At 40.5% G+C, this 20337-nt stretch overlaps 1 protein-coding gene across 1 annotated transcript in view; it reads right to left on the bottom strand.

The window, feature by feature from the left end:
* Positions 1-20337, bottom strand: part of LAMA3 (laminin subunit alpha 3) — a 318911-nt gene that overhangs the window by 30382 nt on the left and 268192 nt on the right. Inside the window, exons 46-56 of the mRNA XM_036743735.1 lie at positions 18212-18322; positions 17581-17692; positions 17021-17188; positions 14575-14771; positions 8750-8866; positions 7776-7930; positions 7185-7326; positions 6888-6990; positions 1713-1829; positions 1448-1627; positions 435-577 (exon numbers count right to left, since the gene is read on the bottom strand). Coding sequence (XP_036599630.1) covers positions 435-577; positions 1448-1627; positions 1713-1829; positions 6888-6990; positions 7185-7326; positions 7776-7930; positions 8750-8866; positions 14575-14771; positions 17021-17188; positions 17581-17692; positions 18212-18322 — 1545 coding nt within the window. The remainder of the gene's footprint in view (positions 1-434; positions 578-1447; positions 1628-1712; positions 1830-6887; positions 6991-7184; positions 7327-7775; positions 7931-8749; positions 8867-14574; positions 14772-17020; positions 17189-17580; positions 17693-18211; positions 18323-20337) is intronic.

Genomic DNA, 20337 nt, shown 5'->3' with positions numbered 1-20337 from the left:
AATTACTACTGGACTGTGGGAAGCTCCCACAATTAAATATGCTGCTTTTACATCTATGATGTCCATCCCTGGTTTTGTAGTCGACTCTTTAACTATCTTAGAATGGGCTAAGAAATTCTCAGAACAAAAGTAATTTTAACTTGTATTAATTTATGGCATAGCACAGTTTTATGAGGAGAGCTCATGGGAAGGTCAGGGAATCCAACAAACAACGATCAATCAGCAATCAACTATTAAGTGCCTACTGTATGCCAGGCATTGAGCAAAAAAAAAAAAAAAAACAACAGTCAGTAATAGGGGATATTGTTTCAGCATTAATTTCAAAACCATCTCCCAGGGACACTTCCATTTCAGACAAATGTGGATTTGAATGACCTTTCTAATAAAAAGAGAACATCAACCTTTGTCAACCGTTGTCATAGTGGAAGGAATACCTTATTTGCAGCATCTCTGGCTTGCTGAATGAGCTCTCTTATTCGATCCACATTGTCAGAGATGTTGCCCAGTGGCAAGATCTGTTGGTTGATGCTTTCAATCTTGCTTAAGAGATCAGGTATCTTGCTGGTTAATTTCTTCACTGTTGATGCAATTAGAGAAGAGAGAAAAAAAAGGTTTTACCCTCTTTACTCTGGGAGCTATTAGAAGGTTAAATATAGAAGCCCTTATTACTAATGTTGGTTACTTGGGAAAAAATGGTCAGACAGGGTGAATTAGCTTCAGTGCAGCTCACTAGGTCACACATATTCTATGTGTCTATAATGGATTTTTCACTTTCATATTAATCTATATGTTAAGCCTCTCTTGACCACTGTAGGACAAAAATAAACTTTTTGTGTTTGTATTTCTGTTCTATTATCATGTCCATAATTAATGCATCATTTCTGTGTTTTGAGGAAGAGAGATTCAGGAAATGAAAAATGAGACACTAATTGGAAGAGCAAAGAATACTTCCTCACTTTATAAAGGGGAAAATCAGCAAGCATGTATTAAACAAAGGAAAATGCCCATTCCGGCTCCCATTCAGGATTAGGTTCACTCATTTAAGTGCTTCTCAAACAAAGAACCTCTTCATACTCCTAAAATTATTGAGGCACCCATAGAACCCTTGTTTAAGTGGGTTACATTATTGACGTTACCATGTTAGAAATGAAAACATCTTCATATCTTTAGTTTTGACCTCATGGAACTCCTTGAAGGGTCTTGGGGAGCCTGGGTATCTGTGGACCATACTTTCAGAACCATTGCCTTATTTAACCATACCAACATGTAATCCTCCCTCTGTAGGAGGAGTTTAATTCATAAAATTGGTTCTGAATATAGGTGCTTGCAGATTCTGCCACTCTGATACTTCAGTTTTTTCAATCAGAAAACTTCAAATGACACCAAGGTCCATAACACCACCAGGAGATGGGATGATTCACTCTAGCCACAGGAGAATGTCCGCTACCTGAATTGTTTGCATCACTCAGAGCCTCATTAAAGTCTTCGCTCCGTGCGCTTCCATAGGTGTCCTTAATTCTTTCTACATCTGTCTGAATTGGGTTCAGACCATCCAGCACACTGTTTGTGATGTCACTTGCACTTCTGATCAAACTCTTTGCATTGTTGGTCATTCTATCAATGTCATCTAAGGCAGGCAAAGAAAGGGCAGAGTGAGCATTTGAAGCGTTCACCAGAACAAGTGAGAGAAAAAGAGACATTGAGCCAGTTACCTCTATTGATTCTACGAAGATCATCTTGGATGGCAGTGAGGTCTGTTTGTATCAAGCCTTTCTTTGTTGTGACAATGTCCAAAGTGTCCCGCAGGCTGTCCAGAGCTGGAGTGATATCTAAAACCAAAACCAAACCAAACGAAACAAAACCCAAAGGTATGGAAAACTGGCTTTGTGGCATTTAATTCCTCATATTCAGATAGTATCTGATGCCTGCAAGTTAATACAGCACAGGCTGGACCTGACTCTCAGCGATCATCTTAGCCAGCATTTATGTAGTGTCATTCATATATGTATATACGCATGTGTATACACAAATACACATAGGAAAATGTAGATATACACACATATGAAAATCCATGTATACACACACATGTGAAAATGTATACACATACATTATGAAAATGCACACATGTACACATATATGAAAAATGTATATATACATATGGGACAAGGAGAGAGGGGAGAGAGACAGAAAAACAGCAAAGAAGCACCGGACCTGCAGTTAGGAAGAACTGGGTTCAAATCTGGTCTCAGACACTTACTAGCTGCGTGACCTTGGGAAAATCATTTAATCTCTCTGTGCCTTAGTTTCCTTACCCATAAAATGGGAGTAATAGTAGCCTCCACTTCCTAGGGTTGTTGTGAGGATCAAATGAGGTAATATTTGTAAACTGCACCACGAACCTTAAAATGTTAAATAAATTGTAGCTATTATGATCTTAGAAAGTCTTGGCTGAGGTCAGTCTGTCTGTCTGTCTATCTATCTATCTATCTATGTAGCTCCAAAGACTGATGACTAGAGCCGCAGATGCTGTAGAAATAAGCACATGCAAAAGGGACAGGCAGAAAAGCTACGGGTAGGACGTCATTTTCCCATCTGCCTGGAGTGGCTGCTGTCCTTCATGCCGGGAATGCTCTCCCTCCTCCTCCTCTTCCTCCTTCTCCTCACCTGCTGGGTTCTTTTAAAAATCCCACCATCTGCAGGAATCCCAATCCCTCTTAATTCCAGTGCCTTCCCTCTCTTAATTATTCCTGTATATAGCCTTTTTTTACATAGTTATTTGCATGCTATGTCCCCCATTGGATTGTGAGCTTCTGAAGGTCAGGCACTGGTTTTTGCCCCTTTTCTTTTGTTTTAATCTCCAGTCCTTATCACAGTGCCTGGCACATAGTAAGAACTTAATAAATGTTTGCTGACTGACTGACTAGCGGCTGGAGAAAGGATGCCAGAGGACAGAAAAGGGGGGTCTTGCTCAAACAAATATTAAACCAAAATATTATGAATCAACAAGCATTTATTAAAGTTCTACCTTGTGTGTTCCACCCATGGTGTTGGGTACCGAAGTTACAAAGACAAAGAATGAGAGTCCCTAGTCTCAGGGGATTTCTTATATCATTCAAATATTGAAGTTTTCACTAATGTGTGTGGGTTTCTTTTTGTTTCTCCTGATGCCCCTCCCTTCTCCTATTCCTATCCCTCTCCTTCCACCCCCCACCCCCCAGCCCCACCCCAGCCCCACCACAAATACAAAGACATTCAGAACAATCCAGGGAGGAGAAACAAGTACCAAGAGCACCGGAGTCAAAACACTGCCACCTGGTGACAGGGAAAACACAGGAGAAGGCTGCAAGTTATCATTGCGGTCACGATTTAAAAAAAAAAAGTCACTGGTTTTAATTGCATTTTAAAAGTTGTACTAATCTCTATTTCCAAAACATTAAATTAAGACCTGACCCCTGCTTCTGGGACTCAGGACATGTAAAGTAAAGTGAGATGTCACAGACAGCTAATATTGAAATTTAATTCTTGAAAATCACAGGGCAAGGAAAAAAAAAAAACTTGATACCTCCTAAAAGAGCTTGAAAAGTAGGAAGAGGAACTAGAAGTTCAGAATGACTGTGGCATAGCTGTGTGAGTTTAGGGGAAAAACCAAGGGCTGTGGTTTTCACACTCCATTCTCTGGGACCCTCAGATTCCAGGAGAGACCGGAGGGTGGGGGCCTTCTCTTTTCCTAGCATCTCTGTTTCTTCTGGAGGGATTTTACTTTTAAAAATAAAAATCGTGAGTAACATGAAGGTCTAGTCTCCATAGGTAAAATAGATGTTTGAAAAAACTCTGTGTGCCCAACAGGATGGTGTTTCTGGGCACAGAGAATAAATAGTTTAAGTTTCTGTGCATTCAAAAAATTTTAAAGCAATTCTGTGGCTCTTAAAAATAGCTTACATATAAGGGATGTATGTAGTTTATTTCATCACGCACAGGGTGAAAAAATCTTTTTATACGCATCATCTCATTTGCTCCTCTGACAACTCAGTGGGTAATAATAATAACAGAATTATTGTCATCATTAATACTAATAGTTGACATTGATATAACCCTTTACATGTTTCTCGCAACACCACGGGAGAATACAGGCTACTATCTGTGAGGTAGATGGAGCAACTCTACTCTAAGCCCATCTGGCAGATGATGAAATGAGCCATTCAATCAACAAGTAATTATTGGGCAACTACCGTGTGCCAGGAATTGTGCTAAGGGCTGCAGATACAAGGATAAAGAATGAAGTAGCTACTGCTCTGAATGGGCTTACATTCTAATGCAGGAGACAACAAAGATCTATATCAGTATTTTTGTTGTTCAGTCATATCCCTACTACTCTTGACCCCATTTGGCCAAGATACTGGAGTGGTTTGCCCCTTCCTTCTCCGGCTCATTGTACAGATGAAGAAACTGAGACAAGCAGGGTTAAGTCACTTTCCCAGGGTCACACAGCAAGTAAGTGTCTGAGGCCAGATTTGAACTCAGGAAGAGTCTTCCTGACTCCAGGCCTGGCGCTGTATCCACTGTGCCGCTTGCTGACCCCATATACAAATATATGGCATAAATATAAAAGAGGATAAATACAAATATTCACACAGAAGTTAAATATACTTTCGGTACTTTGGGAGGAGGGGCACTAACAGTCAGAGGGATCAGGAAAGGCTTCATGCAGAAGCTGATTCCTGAGATGTGTTTTAAAAGAAGAGAGGGATTCTATATCAAGGGAAGGAAGGAAGAGAGGGAATCCTGAGCACAGCTGGATGGAGAATGAAAAGCCACAGAGATGGCACGTCCAGTGTGAAGAACAGATAGAAGGCCAGTTTGGCTGGAGGGCGGCATGCAGTGATGTCCAATGAGGCTGGAAAGACAGACTGGGCTGAGGTGGTGGGCTTTGAAAGTCTCTACAAGTTTAGACTCAGCCCCAGAGGCAACTGGAGGGCACTGGAGTGGATTGAGTAGTGGAATCACATGGTCAGCTCTATGTTTAAGGAAAATCACTTTGGCAACAATGCATAAAGATAGACTAGAGAGATCTGAGGTAGGGAGACCAATTAAGAGGCTGCTGCAATTATCTAGATAAGAGGTGATGAGGGCATGAACTAAGGTAATAGCTGTGTTAGTGGAGACAAGGGACCAGATGCAGAAGATGTCATTAAGGTAGAAAAGGCAAATCTTGGAAACTGAATAGAAAGAGAGAAGCTTGGAAGGGGAAGAGGCAAACAGGAATAAAGGCTCAGAAAAATTAAGCGACTTGCCCAAAATCACAGTTAATAAGTAAGTGGCTCAGGCTCTTGACTCCAGGTTGTGAGGCCAATCAATAAGTGAAAGATCTTTCCCACCTATTCAATAAGCCTCAGCTGGGGCCAACAAAAGGAGGTTTGATTAGAGGCAGGCCCAAACCTTTGTGATGCCAGTCAGTGATTAAAGACCTTTCCCACCCACTCAACAGACCTCAGGTGAGGCCAATTTAGGGAAGCTTGATTCGAAGTTTTGTTTGTAGGCAGGACTGCTCCCTTTACTTACTAGGCACTAAGCCTCCGGCCCACCTCTTTTGATGATGGGTGTGAAGCCTTCAGGCCCTAAAAGGAGTATATATACCCGGAAGGTAGCCACTGAGAACCGAGAAGTCAGAAGCAAGAATTCAGAATCCAGCCCAAGCAGGAGAAGTAAGAACTCTGAGACAACAGAGCTGCAGAAGAGGGTGCTGAGCGAAGAGTGGAAACCAGAGAACTGAGGGGGGAGAGAACACAGGCAAGCAGGCAGTTAGGATTGGTGAGTCATCGTTTATGGGAAGGCCCTAGCAGAGGTGGAAGGTTAGAGGATAGCTTGGTTGCTTGCAATAACACTGTGTTATAATTTCCTTGTTGCCACATTGAGGAGGGCTTATTGGTTTTGAAATATAATTACTGCTATATTGAATTGGGGTTATCAGTCTTGGGATTGGATCCTCTGGTGTCTAAATAAATGTTATACTTCCTCTGCCTTCTACCTAGAGAGTTTTTCATACTTTATGATTCTGAACCATTCAGGCATGTTTATGGTCATCCTTGAGGTCATGAATCTTGCCTTACTGATACACAGGTCCAGAGATCTTTCTACGACAGGGCCTCTCCTTAAGAGTGAGGACCAATGGTCTTAGAGTAGTTATGAGTCAGTTATCAATTTACCAGATGAAATGTAAGTTCCTTCTCACTTTTGCCTTTCTATCCCTTGCACCTAGGGCAGTAACTGCCCCATCTGTTGTTCTCTCTGGCTTTCTTTAAGTCCCAACTAAAATCCCACCTTCTAGAAGAAGCCTTTCCTAATCCCTCTTCATTCCAGTGGCTTCCCTCTGTTAATCATCTCCTATTTATCCCATATATTATACTTGTTTGCATGTTATCTCCCCCACTAGATTGTAAGCATTTGCCTCCTTTTGTGTCCAGAGCACCTAGCACAGTGGCTGGTAGGCAGTAGGTGCTTACTAAATATTTACTGAATTAAAATCAATATACTGATATGCTACTTTTCTCTCCACTGGTATTGCCGTAAGTAGAATTATTTCAGCCAGACCACTGGCCAGTGCAGTGTAGACTAGTGTAGTCGACATCAGACATTTATTTACAACAGGCTTCTGGTTATGGAAAAACAAGAAAAACGGGAATTGCCCACATATAGCTGGTGGTGGGGAAGGGATGGATAGTGACAAGGAACTGGGGTGACAGTGGAAAATTCATAAGAGTCAAAAAACCTCTTAGTTTCATTGACTTCTTGGTTTTAAAAATGGCATCTTCTCCTTCTATCTCTCCCCCCAATTCCCACCCCACTTCACAGTCCCTTTGTTTCCCCGCCTCTCTTGAGTATTTGGGTACCTTGATGCAATCTATTTTGTGTAGTCTTTGCTTCCCTTAGTAGCTTATCACTGTTGGAGCTCAATATCTTGGCTTTTCCAGGTAGGTCTCCCTTCACCACGGTCTGCAAAGAAAACATCTGTCAGCTTTAACAAAATGGAAATAAAAAGGGAGATGGAATATGGCTCCTCATCTGGCCAAAAATGGTCTTGACTCTTCCGAAGCCTAAGCTGGCTTTCTAGTGCTCAGTATTCCCTAAAGATGGTTTTTACCATCACAAGAGGGCCCAGTGATTTTGCTAGCTCAGGGCAATCCCACCTGTAGGGCAGAGTCTGATGCGCTCACTGCCTTGTTGGCAGCATCCTCAGCTGCTTTCACTGCATTGATGATGTTTTCATAGGCCGTGGCAGCATCCACAGCGCAGCGCACCAACTCATCACCACTGGTGTTCCTCTTGATTCTGAAAGGTCATGAGGAGAGAGATGCAGACACCCACGGGAAGAAAGCACAAAGGAAAAAAAAGTACAATCACCAGGGTCATCTTGAGGAGCCACCATGAACCCAGATGCTGAGTGAAATCAATACCATCATTTGACATTTAGAGCCCTATCAGAGAGTGGAGGGAATAATTGATGCTTAGGTTTGTGGCTGCTTTTTCCAAAATGTGTTCTTGGCTGTCTTTTAAATTCTTTTCCTAAGGGAGTAGTGAAGAACTGAGAGTTCAGCCATGCTATTAAGTAGTAATAAACATTGATAGCTGTAGTGTTCGACATTGCTAGGAACCCTAATATCATCTCTACTCCTCAACCCCTAGTAACCAAAGGGCATTAGGTTCTCACTTGTAACACGGTACATCTCAGCCTTCATGCAGCATGCTCCTTTACAGAAACAAGAGTGTTGTATACTTACTCTTCCAATTGCTTTGCTAACTTCTGCAGTGACTGGGCATGATTCTCTGCCTCCACCACTAGAGCTTCTTTGCTAGATGATCGGGAAAGATCCTTCACTTTGTCACTCAGCTCTTGCCTTACTTCGTTTAAACTGGATGCTAATTTCTCATATCCCTGTTTTTCCAAGTAAACAAAGACAAATACAGAACACTCATACTTAGAGGCAATAAACGTATACCTGTTTACCAATGTATTTCCAGGTGTAAAAGAGCATCGCCTCTTGCAGGCCTGGTATAATGTCACAAATGACCTAGCTTTCTAGGAACTAAATGGCTGCAGATTTAATAACATTTCCTTTAAAAGGTGGGCAGAGGGGAAATGGCACCTTTGGGAGGTTGTTTAAATGTACAAGGCTGTCACTAAGGCAAATTTCTATTTAACTACTGGATACTTTCTGCTTCTGAAATAGCCATTGCCACTGACTTCCAGAAGCAAAAAAAATTCCAGTAATTCCTGTACCAACCCCGAACTCCTACCAATAAAATAGTTCCTTTTTTCAGGGTCCTTTTAAACATACATCTATTAATCAGGTCCTGTGTGAAAAGTCCTGTGGATACAAAGACAATGAAATACACAGAAGACCCTGCCTGAAAGAGGTTGCATTTATACAACTAAATAAATGGAATATTATTTAAGGAAGGGAGAGGGTGCTAACAACTACAGGGCTCACAAAAGGCTTCACTGAGGAGCGAGGACCAGTGCTGATTCTGAAAGAACTAGAGGTCAGGAGGACATGTGTTCCAGGCAATCAGACCAGCCTGTTCAAAGGCATGGAGGCTGGAGATAGAATGGCAAATCAAGGGAACAGGAAAGGTCTATTTATCTGGGATATAGTTGTTTTTTTTTTCCCAAACATTTGAAAACACTTGAATAAGTCAAATCTAGCACATTTTCTTCATGATATAATTAAAATGCTTTCACTTTTAAAAATACCTCTTGGCTTTTCTTCATCAGTTGAAGAACATTGTTGGTCTGTGACAAAGATGATTCAGCAGTGGTGAGATACTTAGTGAATTCACTTTGTAGGGCGCTCATTTCATTAATCCGTCTCTGAGGAGAGGGAAGAGATGTAAACGTTAGCAGCTAGGTATATTAGCAGTACAAGAAATAACAATGAGGAGACAACGGGAAATATGTAATGAGTCCAATGAATGACTTTATAAGTTCAACTACTTTTAATTTCCTAAATAGTTTTCTTCAATGTGTTGATCTGGAAAATTATATGGTACTCTGAAATACCTATATGAGTCCCTGGAAACATACTTTCACATCGATATACTCACATGAAAAAATCAAGTAATCAGGACTGGGAAGGAAATTCATTTGGATGGGGATCAGTCGAGAAAGAAATAGACACCATGATGTCTGTGGGAGAGTCTACAGAATTCTTGAATTTAAGGACAAAGTACAATGAGGAAGTATACAAGGAATTTGGGAAACTGATCATACATCAGGCATATAGTACATACATATAGTAACAATGAAAGACTTGAACCATTTAATCATCTGCTGGAGTTCCTTCCCTTGCAAAAGCTAAACAGCTTGAATTCCCTCAATGATAATTCCATTTTTCAACCAGGGGAAGCCCTATTCTGGATTAGAATCTGGCCAACAAAAAGTAACTAATTGCTGAATTAGAAATGTTAGAAACTGGGGGCTGAGCCAAGATGGCATCTAGAAAGCAGGACTTGCCTAAAGCTTTCCCCCAGGACCCTCCAAACACCTATGAGAAATGGCTCTGAACAAATTCTAGAACTGCAGAACCCACAAAATAGCAGAGGGAAGCAGGGTTCCAGCCCAGGACAGCATGGATGAGAGCTGGGTGAGGTCTATCACACACAGAGCTGGGAGTGGTGGGGAGCAGAGCCCACTATGGGCTGCGCCTGGACCAACCAGACCAGGAACTGGGCAGAACAGGCCCTAGTGACCTGAATCAGTGAGCTGTGGCAGTTACCAGACTTCTCAACCCACAAACACCAAATACAACAGAAAAGGTTAGTTGGAAAAACTGCGGGGACAGAGTGAAAGGAGTTCCTGGTTGGTCACCACGGGGGTGAGCGGAGGTGGTGCAGCTCAGACACTGCTTACGGAACTACAGCTGCAGTTGCTTCTGGCCCCAGGCCCACCTGGTGGGAGGAATTAAGTGCCTGATCAGAGCAGCAGTGCAGAACCTGCTTAGATCTAAGTCTGGGTCGGCAGTTCTTGGGGGAGGAGGAGCATTGGTGTGGCAGAGCTTGCTGTGCAGAAATATCTCTGAAAACACAATCCCTTGAGCTTGGGACAAAGTACTCTCTACTCTACAAGCAGTAATACCCCTATGAAAAGATCAAGGGTCAAGTAGTTGGCTGGGAACATGGCCAGGCAGAGAAAATGGACTCAGATTCAGAATCAGACTTTGGAATCTTTCTTTGGTGACAAAGAAGACCAAAACATACAGCCAGAAAAAGTCAACAAAGTCAAAGAGCCTACATCAAAAGCCTCCAAAAAAAACATGAACTGGTCTCAGGCCATGGAAGAGCTCAAAAAGGATTTGGAAAAGCAAGTAAGAGAAGTAGAGTAAAAACTGGGAAAAGAAGTGAGAGTGATGTGAGAAAACCATGAAAAACAAGTCAATGACTTGCTAAAGGAGACCCAAAAAATACTGAAGAAAATATCACCTTAAAAAATAGACTAACTCAAATGGCAAAAGAGCTCCAAAAAGCCAATGAGGAGAAGAATGCCTTGAAAGGCAGAATTAGCCAAATGGAAAAGGAGGTCCAAAAGACCACTGAAGAAAATACTACCTTAAAAATTAGATTGGAGCAAGTGGAAGCTAGTGACTTTATGAGAAATCAAGATATTATAAAACACAACCAAAAGAATGAAAAAATGGAAGACAATGTGGAATATCTCATTGGAAAAACCACTGACCTAGAAAATAGATCCAGGAGAGATAATTTTAAAATTATTGGGCTACCTGAAAGTCATTATCAGAAAAAGAGCCTAGACATCATCTTTCAAGAAATTATCAAGGAGAACTGCCCTGATATTCTAGAGTCAGAGGGTAAAATAGAAATTGAAAGAATCCACAGATTGCCTCCTCAAAAGGATCCCAAAAAGAAAACTCCTAGGAATATTGTTGCCAAATTCCAGAGCTCCCAGATCAAGGAGAAAATATTGCAAGCAGCCAGAAAGAAACAATTTGAGTATTGTGGAAAAATAATCAGGATAATCCAAGATCTAGCAGCTTCTACATTAAGGGACTGAAGGCCTTGGAATATGATATTCCAGAGGTCAATGGAGCTAAGATTAAAACCAAGAATCACCTACCCAGCAAAACTGAGTATCATGCTCCAAGGCAAAATATGTATTTTCAATAAAATAGAGGACTTTCAAGCTTTCTCAGGGAAAAGACCACATGTGTGTGTGTGTGTGTGTGTGTGTGTGTGTGTGTGTGTATATATATATATATATATATATATATATATATATATATATATATATATATATATATATAGAGAGAGAGAGAGAGAGACAGAGAGAGACAGAGGGCACAGGGTGAGTTGAATATGAAGGGATGATAGCTAAAAAAAAATCAAATTAAGGGATGAGAGAGGAATATATTGAGAGAGGGAGATAGGGAGAGATAGAATGGGGTAAATTATCTCACATAAAAGTGGCAAGAAAAAGCAGTTCTGTAGGAAGGGAAGAGGGGGCAGGTGAGGGGGAATGAGTGAATCTTGCTCTCATAGGATTTGAGCTGAGGAGGGAGTAACATATACACTCAATTGGGTATCTTACCCCACAGGAAAGAAGGAGGAAGGAGATAAAAAAGGGGGGACGATAGAAAGGAGGGAAGATGGGGTAGGAGGTAATCAAAAGCCAACACTTTTGAAAAGGGACAGGGTCAAGGGAGAAAATTGAATAAATGGGGGTAGGATAGGAAGGAGCAAAATATACTTAGTCTTTCACAACATGAGTATTGTGGAAGGGTTTTGTATAATGCACACATGTGGCCTATGTTGAATTGCTTGACTTCTTAGGGAGGGTGGGTGGGGAGGGAAAAGGGGAGAGAATTTGGAACTCAAAGTTTCAAAAGCAGATGTTCAAAACAAGTTTTTACATGCAACTAGGAAATAAGATATACAGGCAATGGGGCATAGAAATCTGTCTTGCCCTACAAGAAAGTAAAGGAAAAGGGGATGGGGGGGAGTGGGGTGACAGAAGGGAGGGCTGACTGGGGAATGGGGCAATCAGAATATATGCCATCTTGGATTGGGGGGAGGGTAGAAATGGGGAGAAAATTTGTAATTCAAACTCTTGTGGAAATCAATGCTGAAAACTAAAAATATTAAATAAATAAATAAATAATTGAAAAAAAGATGTTGGAAACTTTGGGAGGAAGTAATCATTCTTAGAATTGATGACAGAATAAGAGAGAAAGTTAAATGTAGTTTATTATTATGGTAGAGGAGATTTCAAAACATTCAGAGAGGATTCAGTGGGCCAATATTCTATAAGGAAAGATAGCCCTAAGTAAGATGGGAAATTCCCAAGAAGGAGAAACTATGAGGACATAAATATAATTGTGATGAGAAAGAAAATGGAGAGTTGTCTCAAAAGACTGATGTAGATTCAAAGGGATCTCATGAATCAGTTTGGATTTTTAATGGATATTCATAGACGACAGAAGCAAGAACAGGTAAGTTGAAATGAATATAACAGCAGTAGGAATTTTTTAAAGCAAAAAGGGCTTTTTTAAACTTTTCCAAAATTTTATTTACTTTTCTATAATATGTTGTGAAAGAAAACATAGACCAAAAAAAACTATCAAGAAAAATAAGTCAAAAAAATATCCTTCAATCTGTATTCAGACACCATCAGTTCTCTCTCTGGGGATTTTTCATCACAAGTCCTTCAGAGTTGTCTTGGATCATTGTATTGCTGAGAATACCTAAGTCAGTCACAGCTGATCATCTTACAATACTGCTGTTACTTGTACATAGTACATTTCACTTTGTGTCAGCTCATGCAAGTCTCTCCTGGGTTTTCTTAGAGCATCCCTCTCATGATTTCCCGTAGCACAATAGTATTCCATAACAATCACATGCCACAACTTGTTCAGCCATTTCTCAACTGATGGGCATCCCCTCAATATCCAATCCTTTGCCCCCAGGGAAGAGCTATTATAAACATTTTTGTACATATAGGTCCTTTTTCTTTTTGTTTTTTAATCTCTCAAAAGCAGCGTTATAAACAACACTGGTAGCAGTAGGCAGAACAAAGCAGAAATGGAACAGGTGCTCAGGATGGATGGGAAGATGGTGAAGGGTGATGTCCAGAAGGCAGGACTACTTAACTCTCAACCGCCTTGTTTACGTTATTCCCCTTCCTGCTCTGTGGTGCAACCAAGCTAACCTTCTAACACAAGACACTTCACCTCCTGTCTCTGTACTTTCTATCGCCTGTCCCTCATTTCTGAAATGCACTCACTCTCTTCTCATCTCTGTCTCTTAGAATTCCTGTTTCTTTCCAAACTAAGCTTAGGTACTACCCTGTACAGGAGACTTTCAGTCAGTCGATCATAACCAGCACCAATGTGTGCCAGGCACTGTGCTAAGTGAGGGGATACAAAGAAAGGTAAGAGTTCCTATGAAAAATATTTGGGGATTTTAGTAGACTCCAAGTTCGACATGAATAAATAGTGTGACATGGCTGCCAGAAATAGAAACCCCAGCAAAGAATGGAGAAGTGCTAATCCTTCTGTCCTTTGTCCTTGTTATATACCACATCTAGAGTATTATCTTCAGTTTCAGGTATCATGTTTTAAGGACTTTGACCCCCTGGTGTATCTCCAGAAGAGGGTGAGCAGGGTAGTGAGGGGGCCGAAGGACACAAACACGAAACTGGACTATACTCCTTTCGAATAGCTTCTGTAAGAAAATGCAAAGGAGTCTGGGAAGGCTTTCTTTACCTAGAGAAGCCTCAGAAAGTGGAGGTGGGCCTATGCAAATGTACAAATGCAGGAATGTGCAGGATGAGATCTGGCAACAGCTACTCTTTCAGATTCACTAGAAGATCATAGAGAAAAGTCAAATAAGGCTAGAAAGGTTGGCCGAAACCAGATTGCAGAAAGCCTTAGATGCCAAGCTAAGGAGGATGTTGTTTTATTCTCTAGGCAAGGGGGACTCACTGACAGGTTGTTTGTCTCTCTTTTTTTTTTAAAGAGGTGATATGGAAGTAACTGTGTATTTAGAGTATTACTGCGGTAGTTGTCTGGAAGATAGGGAGGAATGGAGGTGGGGAGATCATTTCTCATGAGATGATAATGATACGATGATTCACAAAGTTAATTCTCTTCAAATGGAATAAGGTCTTTGAAGTGTAAGTACACTGTATGAATTCCTCACCCAGTATGATATATTATTCACTAGAGGACTCCCTGTACTCTGTCAGGTGGGAGTGGGTGTGAAATTATTTTCCCTGCTTTCAGTTGTGCATGATTCATGGATTAAGATTCTTCTTGGGGCTAAAAAGTAGGAACTACAATCTTGCTTATTTTTATTATATTGTTTTTTGTTTTTTTTTTTTACCAAAGATACACTCAGTGTCTTATTTTTGCTTGTATATGATTGGAGGACAGGGATATAATGCAGACAAATACACATTCACACTAACATCTTACTTTGTTGTTTTAGGTCGAGAACAGCAGAGATCTTTACTTCCTCTATCCTTTCAATAAATATAAGGAAAAGGAAAAGGTCCAACTGTGAAATTACCTTAATGTCTTCCAGGGCTCGATCATTAGCTTGGTTGAGACCATTGGCCAGCTTTGTTTGGAGGGTCGCTTCTTGCAGAGCTTTGCGGAGGTCATTGATTTTGGCTTCATATTCATTTAGGGAATCTCGTACAATTTTCACAAGTTCCTGGTTCTCTGCCTGGTGGTTTTTCAGGCTACTCTGAACACGATTCAGCACTGTAGGATGACATTTTGAAAAGATGATATGTGTCATAGAGGGAAGGCAAGCTGATAGTGTCTAACAGCCCGTGCTTTCCATTTTAGGGACTGGAAAACACAACATCTAACATCTGAAAACAAAATCTAAAAAAACAGTTAAGCAAGTTGCATGACATATCCAACTTTTATTTACATATTTTTTGTGTTGTGCTGTTCATTTGTTTCAGTCGTGTATAACTCTCTGAGATCCCATTTAAGGCTTTCTTGGCAAAGATACTGGATTGGTTTGCTGTTTCTTCTCCAGCTCATTTGACAGATGAGGAAACTGAGGCAAACAGGGTTAAGTGACTTGCCCAGGCTCATACAGCTAGTAAGTGTCTGAGGCCAGATTTGAACTGAGGAAGATGGGTATTCCTGACTCCAGGCCTGGCTCTCTATACACTTTACCACCTACCTTCCCCAATTTACATATTACTTTTTATGCATACCAAGAACATTACTAATAAATGCAGAAATCAAACCTGTTGCTGGAACATAATATATTCCTTGAGATGAAAAGCCAAGACTAAAATAAAATTTAAACAGCAATGCCAAGAGTAAACCTACCATTATAAAATCTGAACTTAGAAAAGAAGATCTACTATTCCACTATTCTCCTTCTACATATACTGATTACAAATGTGGTTCTCTGGGACAACAAATACTATGGCATGAAGAGGACTGATGGGGTAAATGTTTGCCATAATATTGAGTTAAGATGCATTACAAATGGGAATTACTTAATTCTAATTATTCATTATAATATGCTTTTTCTGTTTTTTTTATTAATTATAAGGATATTGGAAACATTATTGTAGGAAAGATGATTAACCAACTGGATGAGGAGGAGGAGGATGACTTGATAGAAGGGTAGAAGGGGAAAATGGTTAAGAACAACAATTATAGGGGCAGCTAGGTGGTGCAGTGAGTAGAGCACCGGCCCCAGAGTCAGGAGGACCTGAGTTCAAATGTGACCTCAGACACTTGACACACTTACTAACTTATGACCTTGGGCAAATCACTTAATCCCTATTGCCCTGCCGTCCCCCCTCCAAAAACCAAAAAAAAAAAAAAGAACCACAAAAATAATAAAGCAAGAATTTGCATAGCGCTTTACAGATTTTGAAGCACTTCACATTTACTGTCTTTTGATCCTCATAACAACCCTGTAGAGTAGGTGTTATTATAATCTCCATTTTACAGATGAGGAAACTGAGGCTGAGAGAAGTTAAAAGACTGGCCCAAGGTTCGTACAGCTAGTAAGTGACCAAAACAGATTGTTCCCTCAGGTCTTTCTGACTCCCAATCCAGCGCTCTATCCATTGTGACATCTAGCTGCCTAGACGGTTAAAGAAGGAAGAAGTGAAAAATGGCTAAAAGAGAAAAGGTACCAACTGCTACCTTTTGATGGTGGGGGGGGAACTAGACTGTCAGTAAGTGCTTTTAAAATTTTTTTATTCTTTTTATTTTTTTAGTTATATTTGAGGCCTTTTATTATAGTTTCAATACAGGGAAAATGGCTTCCTCTTGCTTGCAGCATCCAATACAAAATGCTTTGATTGGCATTCAAAGCCCTTTATAACCTGGTCCCTTCTGACCTTTCCAGTCCTCTTATGCTCTGCTCCACAAGCCATACTCTTTGATCCTGTGGCAAAGATCTCCTGACTGTTCAAGGCACAAGACGCTCCATCTCTCAGCTCCGGGCATTTTCTCTGGCTGTCCTCCATACCCGGAACTCTTCCTCCTTTGCTCTGACTACTGACCTCCTAGGCTTCCTTTAAGTTCCAGCTAAAATCCTCTCTTTTACTGGATGCCTTCCCCACCCCCTCTTAATTCTAGTGCCTTCCTTCTGTTTATTATTTCCTATTTATCCTGTATATAGCTCGTTTGTATATATTTTGTTTGCATGTTGTCTCCCCGTGCCCCCCCCTGCCCAAACTGTAAGCTCCTTGAGGGCAGGGACTGTCTTTTGCTCTTTTTGCATCCCCAGCACTTAGCACAGTGCCTCCAGTAGCAAACGGTAAACGCTGACTGATCGATTGAAAATATTCTTACTCTACTTTTAGAATGCTCCTTTTCATCAATAATGAATTAATCTGAATATAATAGGAATAACACGTTATTGGAAAGTCTGGCCATTCTACCCACAAACGGGCTAAACATAACTCCTGACCCCTTATGTGTCAAAACCAAATGGCATGGGATACAAAATGAAGGAAAAAACTTACAGAGTTGGGCCTCCCTTTTTTCAGCTTCTGCTTTTCTCAGTTGCTCTCTGAAGTCGAGATTTCTCATCTCCTTCATCTTACGGTTAGCTTCAGCCAGCTTCCTGGAAAAGTCACCCGAGGGCAAGGTGTTTCCATCACCATCTGTCCCAGAGATCTGTTTCAGGAGAACTGAAAGATTACACATTTCATTAAACTTGGGAAGTTGGGAATTAGGAAAGGGGAACTTTGAATTGCTTTACTTTGGGGAGACCTTTATGTTTAAATTAGTAGTACTGTTAGAAATCAGACAATGAATAAGCCCCTTGTAAGTGTCAGGCACTGTAAGTACTGAGGTTACAAGGAAAGGCAAAGTCTCTGCACAGTCTAATGGGGAAGACAACAAGCAGACAGCTATGTAAAACAAGCTATAGAAGGGCGAAACTGGAGATAGATAATCAATATAGGGAAGGCACTAGCATTGAAGGGTATCCAAAATGTTGGACCCAAACACAAAGCCACGTCAACATTCAAAATGGTTATATAAAACAAAACATCTGAGCAAAGTAAGAAGGCGTGGTTACCATGAACATCTCTGACGGCATTTTGTATCTTGGTGTCCAGCTGTTTTGCATTTTGGTTTGTCTGAGCAACATTGTTATATAATGTCTGTGCTTTCCTTGAATTAATCTGCACCTGCATAGAAATTCAAACTATCAGGGGCAATTAAGTTGGTTCGTGGTAAACATTCTAAGCTATTTCATCAATCAATCAAAAAGCATTTATTAAGCACTTACTAAAGGAGTTCAAATTCTAATAAAAGAGACAATAAGTACATAAATAGATATAAGATTTGGACAGAGTAAATGGAAGGTAGTTTAAGGAAGGAAGGCACTAGCCGCTGGAAGGACTAAAAAGAGCCTCTTGAAGAAAGTGGTATCAGAACCGAGTCATGAAGGGAACCAGGAATGCTAAAGAGGTGGGAGTACAGAGGGAGAGCATAGGAGGCACAGGGGATAAGATAGCCAGTGCAAAGGCACTGAGGTGGGACATGGCGCCCTTTTTCCTTTCATGGAGCAGGATATAAGCCTGTCTGTCTTCACTTTGTGAAGGAAGCAATGAATAAGAAGACTGGAAAGGTAGGAAGTGACTGGATTGTGAAACATTCCAAATTAAAACCAAGTAATTACTCTACAAACTGCTTGTATACGTTACCTTTTCCTGCAGGGTCTCAAAGTCCTGATTCAGACTGTTCAGGTCATTTTCCAGGGCATCTACTTTTGATCCACGACTTGAAATGGCAGATTGGTAGTTGAGCAAATGATTCTGAGAATAAAGCAAAGTTAAACATCCCTGTAAAAAGGAAAGTCAAAGCCCAACCAGCCTGTTGTTCCTGTAGATTCACTTAAGACCACCAGTATTGACTTTATAGAATTAGTACGATTCTTCTTTTTTAAAAATCAGTATTTATTTATTATTAATTAAAAAATGTTCTTGAGTTCCAGATTCTCTCCCTCTATCCCTTCCTCAACCCACTGAGGAGAATGGTATGATTCTTTTTTAAAAAAAAATTATTATTTATTTATTCTTAACTTAAAAAAAAATTTGAGCTCCAAATTCTCTCCCTCCCTTACCTTCCCCACACATTGAGTAGGAAAACATATATGATTCTTGCAAAGCGTTTAGATATCAGAGCCATGTTCTTAATTTCAATGTGGATCTGGTTCTAAAATAAGGTAGGTGGGAAAAAAAAATTGAGTGCTAAGAGTCCATTGAAGCTTGAGTTGTTCAAAGAGATGGCTAACCTGAAAGAGAAGCAGATGATTCTCCACTCAAGTGGGAATTTCCAGGTCCCATCTAAATTGCTGAAATTCTTTCAACTTGAGAAAGGAGCTAATGACTCCCTTATTGTTGATACTATTTGAATTATAAAATGTCAGAGCTAGAAAGGGACTTAAAAATGACCTAGTCCAGGGGTGTTCTGGTAAATGATTAATAACTAGCTCTTGGGGGGAGGGAACGCGTGTATGACACACCTTTAAGTTTAGACTGCATTATTAGCCTTTTCTCTGTCATTTTCTTAAGTCTAGGCAATCAACAAAACAATAAATCAAGACCTGACTTACAGCAGTTACTGATTTCTGAGACATAACTGTTCATACTAAAAATTTAACAAGTGGCGCTTGTGAGCTGGTTTGAGCTGGCTCCAACACAGCCCTAATATAGCCAAAGCCTTTTATTTTGCAGATTGGGAAAATAAGATCTTGAAAAGTTAAGTGATTTGCCCAAAGACACATAGTAATACAGACCAGTCGAGACCTTGGGTCTCCTGACTCCACTCCCTAGCTCTCTCCACAACACCACACTGGTTTATACCTCTAAGGTGCCATTTCATGTACTAGAGGGTCATTTCACAGAGTATGGGAGGGTATTTTATTCATTACTATTCAAGCTGTCAAAAAAATACTAAAAAAGATAGCATTCCTTGTTAAAAAGAGCTAATATAAACTTCCTAAAGTCAATATGCTTACTTCCTTCCCAAATGAAAAAGCTACACCATACTTTCTATTCCTTTGTTTTCTCCTTTCAGGTAAATGGGGGGAAAAAGAGATTTACAAATAATATTCTGATAATTCAAGTGATGTGAAGTAGTATGGGGTCATCCCTCCAAAGATGTAGATCCAAAACACATTCCACACCTCAGTAGATAGCCCTCACATGCTACTGTAGACAAAAACAAGACCTAATATTAGCTGTAATAACTACCGTATAATAAATATCACTCGAAGCTTTTATAAAGGGCTTTATCTAGGTTATCACATTTGATCCCCACAACCACCCTATATGGTAGGAGCTAGTTTTATTCCCATTTTACAGATGAAGAAACTGAGGCAGACAGAAATTAATCATCTTGCCCAGGGTCACAGGGCTGGGAAGAACCTGAGGCAGGATTTGAACTCAGCTCTTCTTGCCTCCAGGTATCCTGACTACAATCCACACCTGATGACCAAACTTCTGATGATGACAAGCCTCTCTAAATTGATTAATTCTGGTCCTTGAATGGCAGGAATACATTCCTCACTATCAAGTCTGAATTCAGAACCTTTCCAACTGGTACAGATTTGCCAGAGATTATAGTCTCCTGGCACAGACATCAAGAACCCAGGGCCACTCCCATGCCAGAAGATGCCTTGATTTGTTTCTATAAGGCCTCTCTTTGACCACCTTTCCATAAAAAATCAAGGTGAACTCCCTATAGCCCTAAATGATCCTGGAGATGTCAGAAAAAGGGCCCTTTGGGGCAGCTAGGGGGCACTGTGAGTAGAGCACCAGCCATGGAG

The sequence above is a fragment of the Trichosurus vulpecula genome, chromosome 1, assembly GCF_011100635.1.
Source record: "Trichosurus vulpecula isolate mTriVul1 chromosome 1, mTriVul1.pri, whole genome shotgun sequence".
In the NCBI taxonomy this organism is placed as follows: domain Eukaryota; kingdom Metazoa; phylum Chordata; class Mammalia; order Diprotodontia; family Phalangeridae; genus Trichosurus; species Trichosurus vulpecula.
Note: the sequence above shows the minus strand (reverse complement) of the source record. Positions and strands in the feature narration are given on the sequence as shown.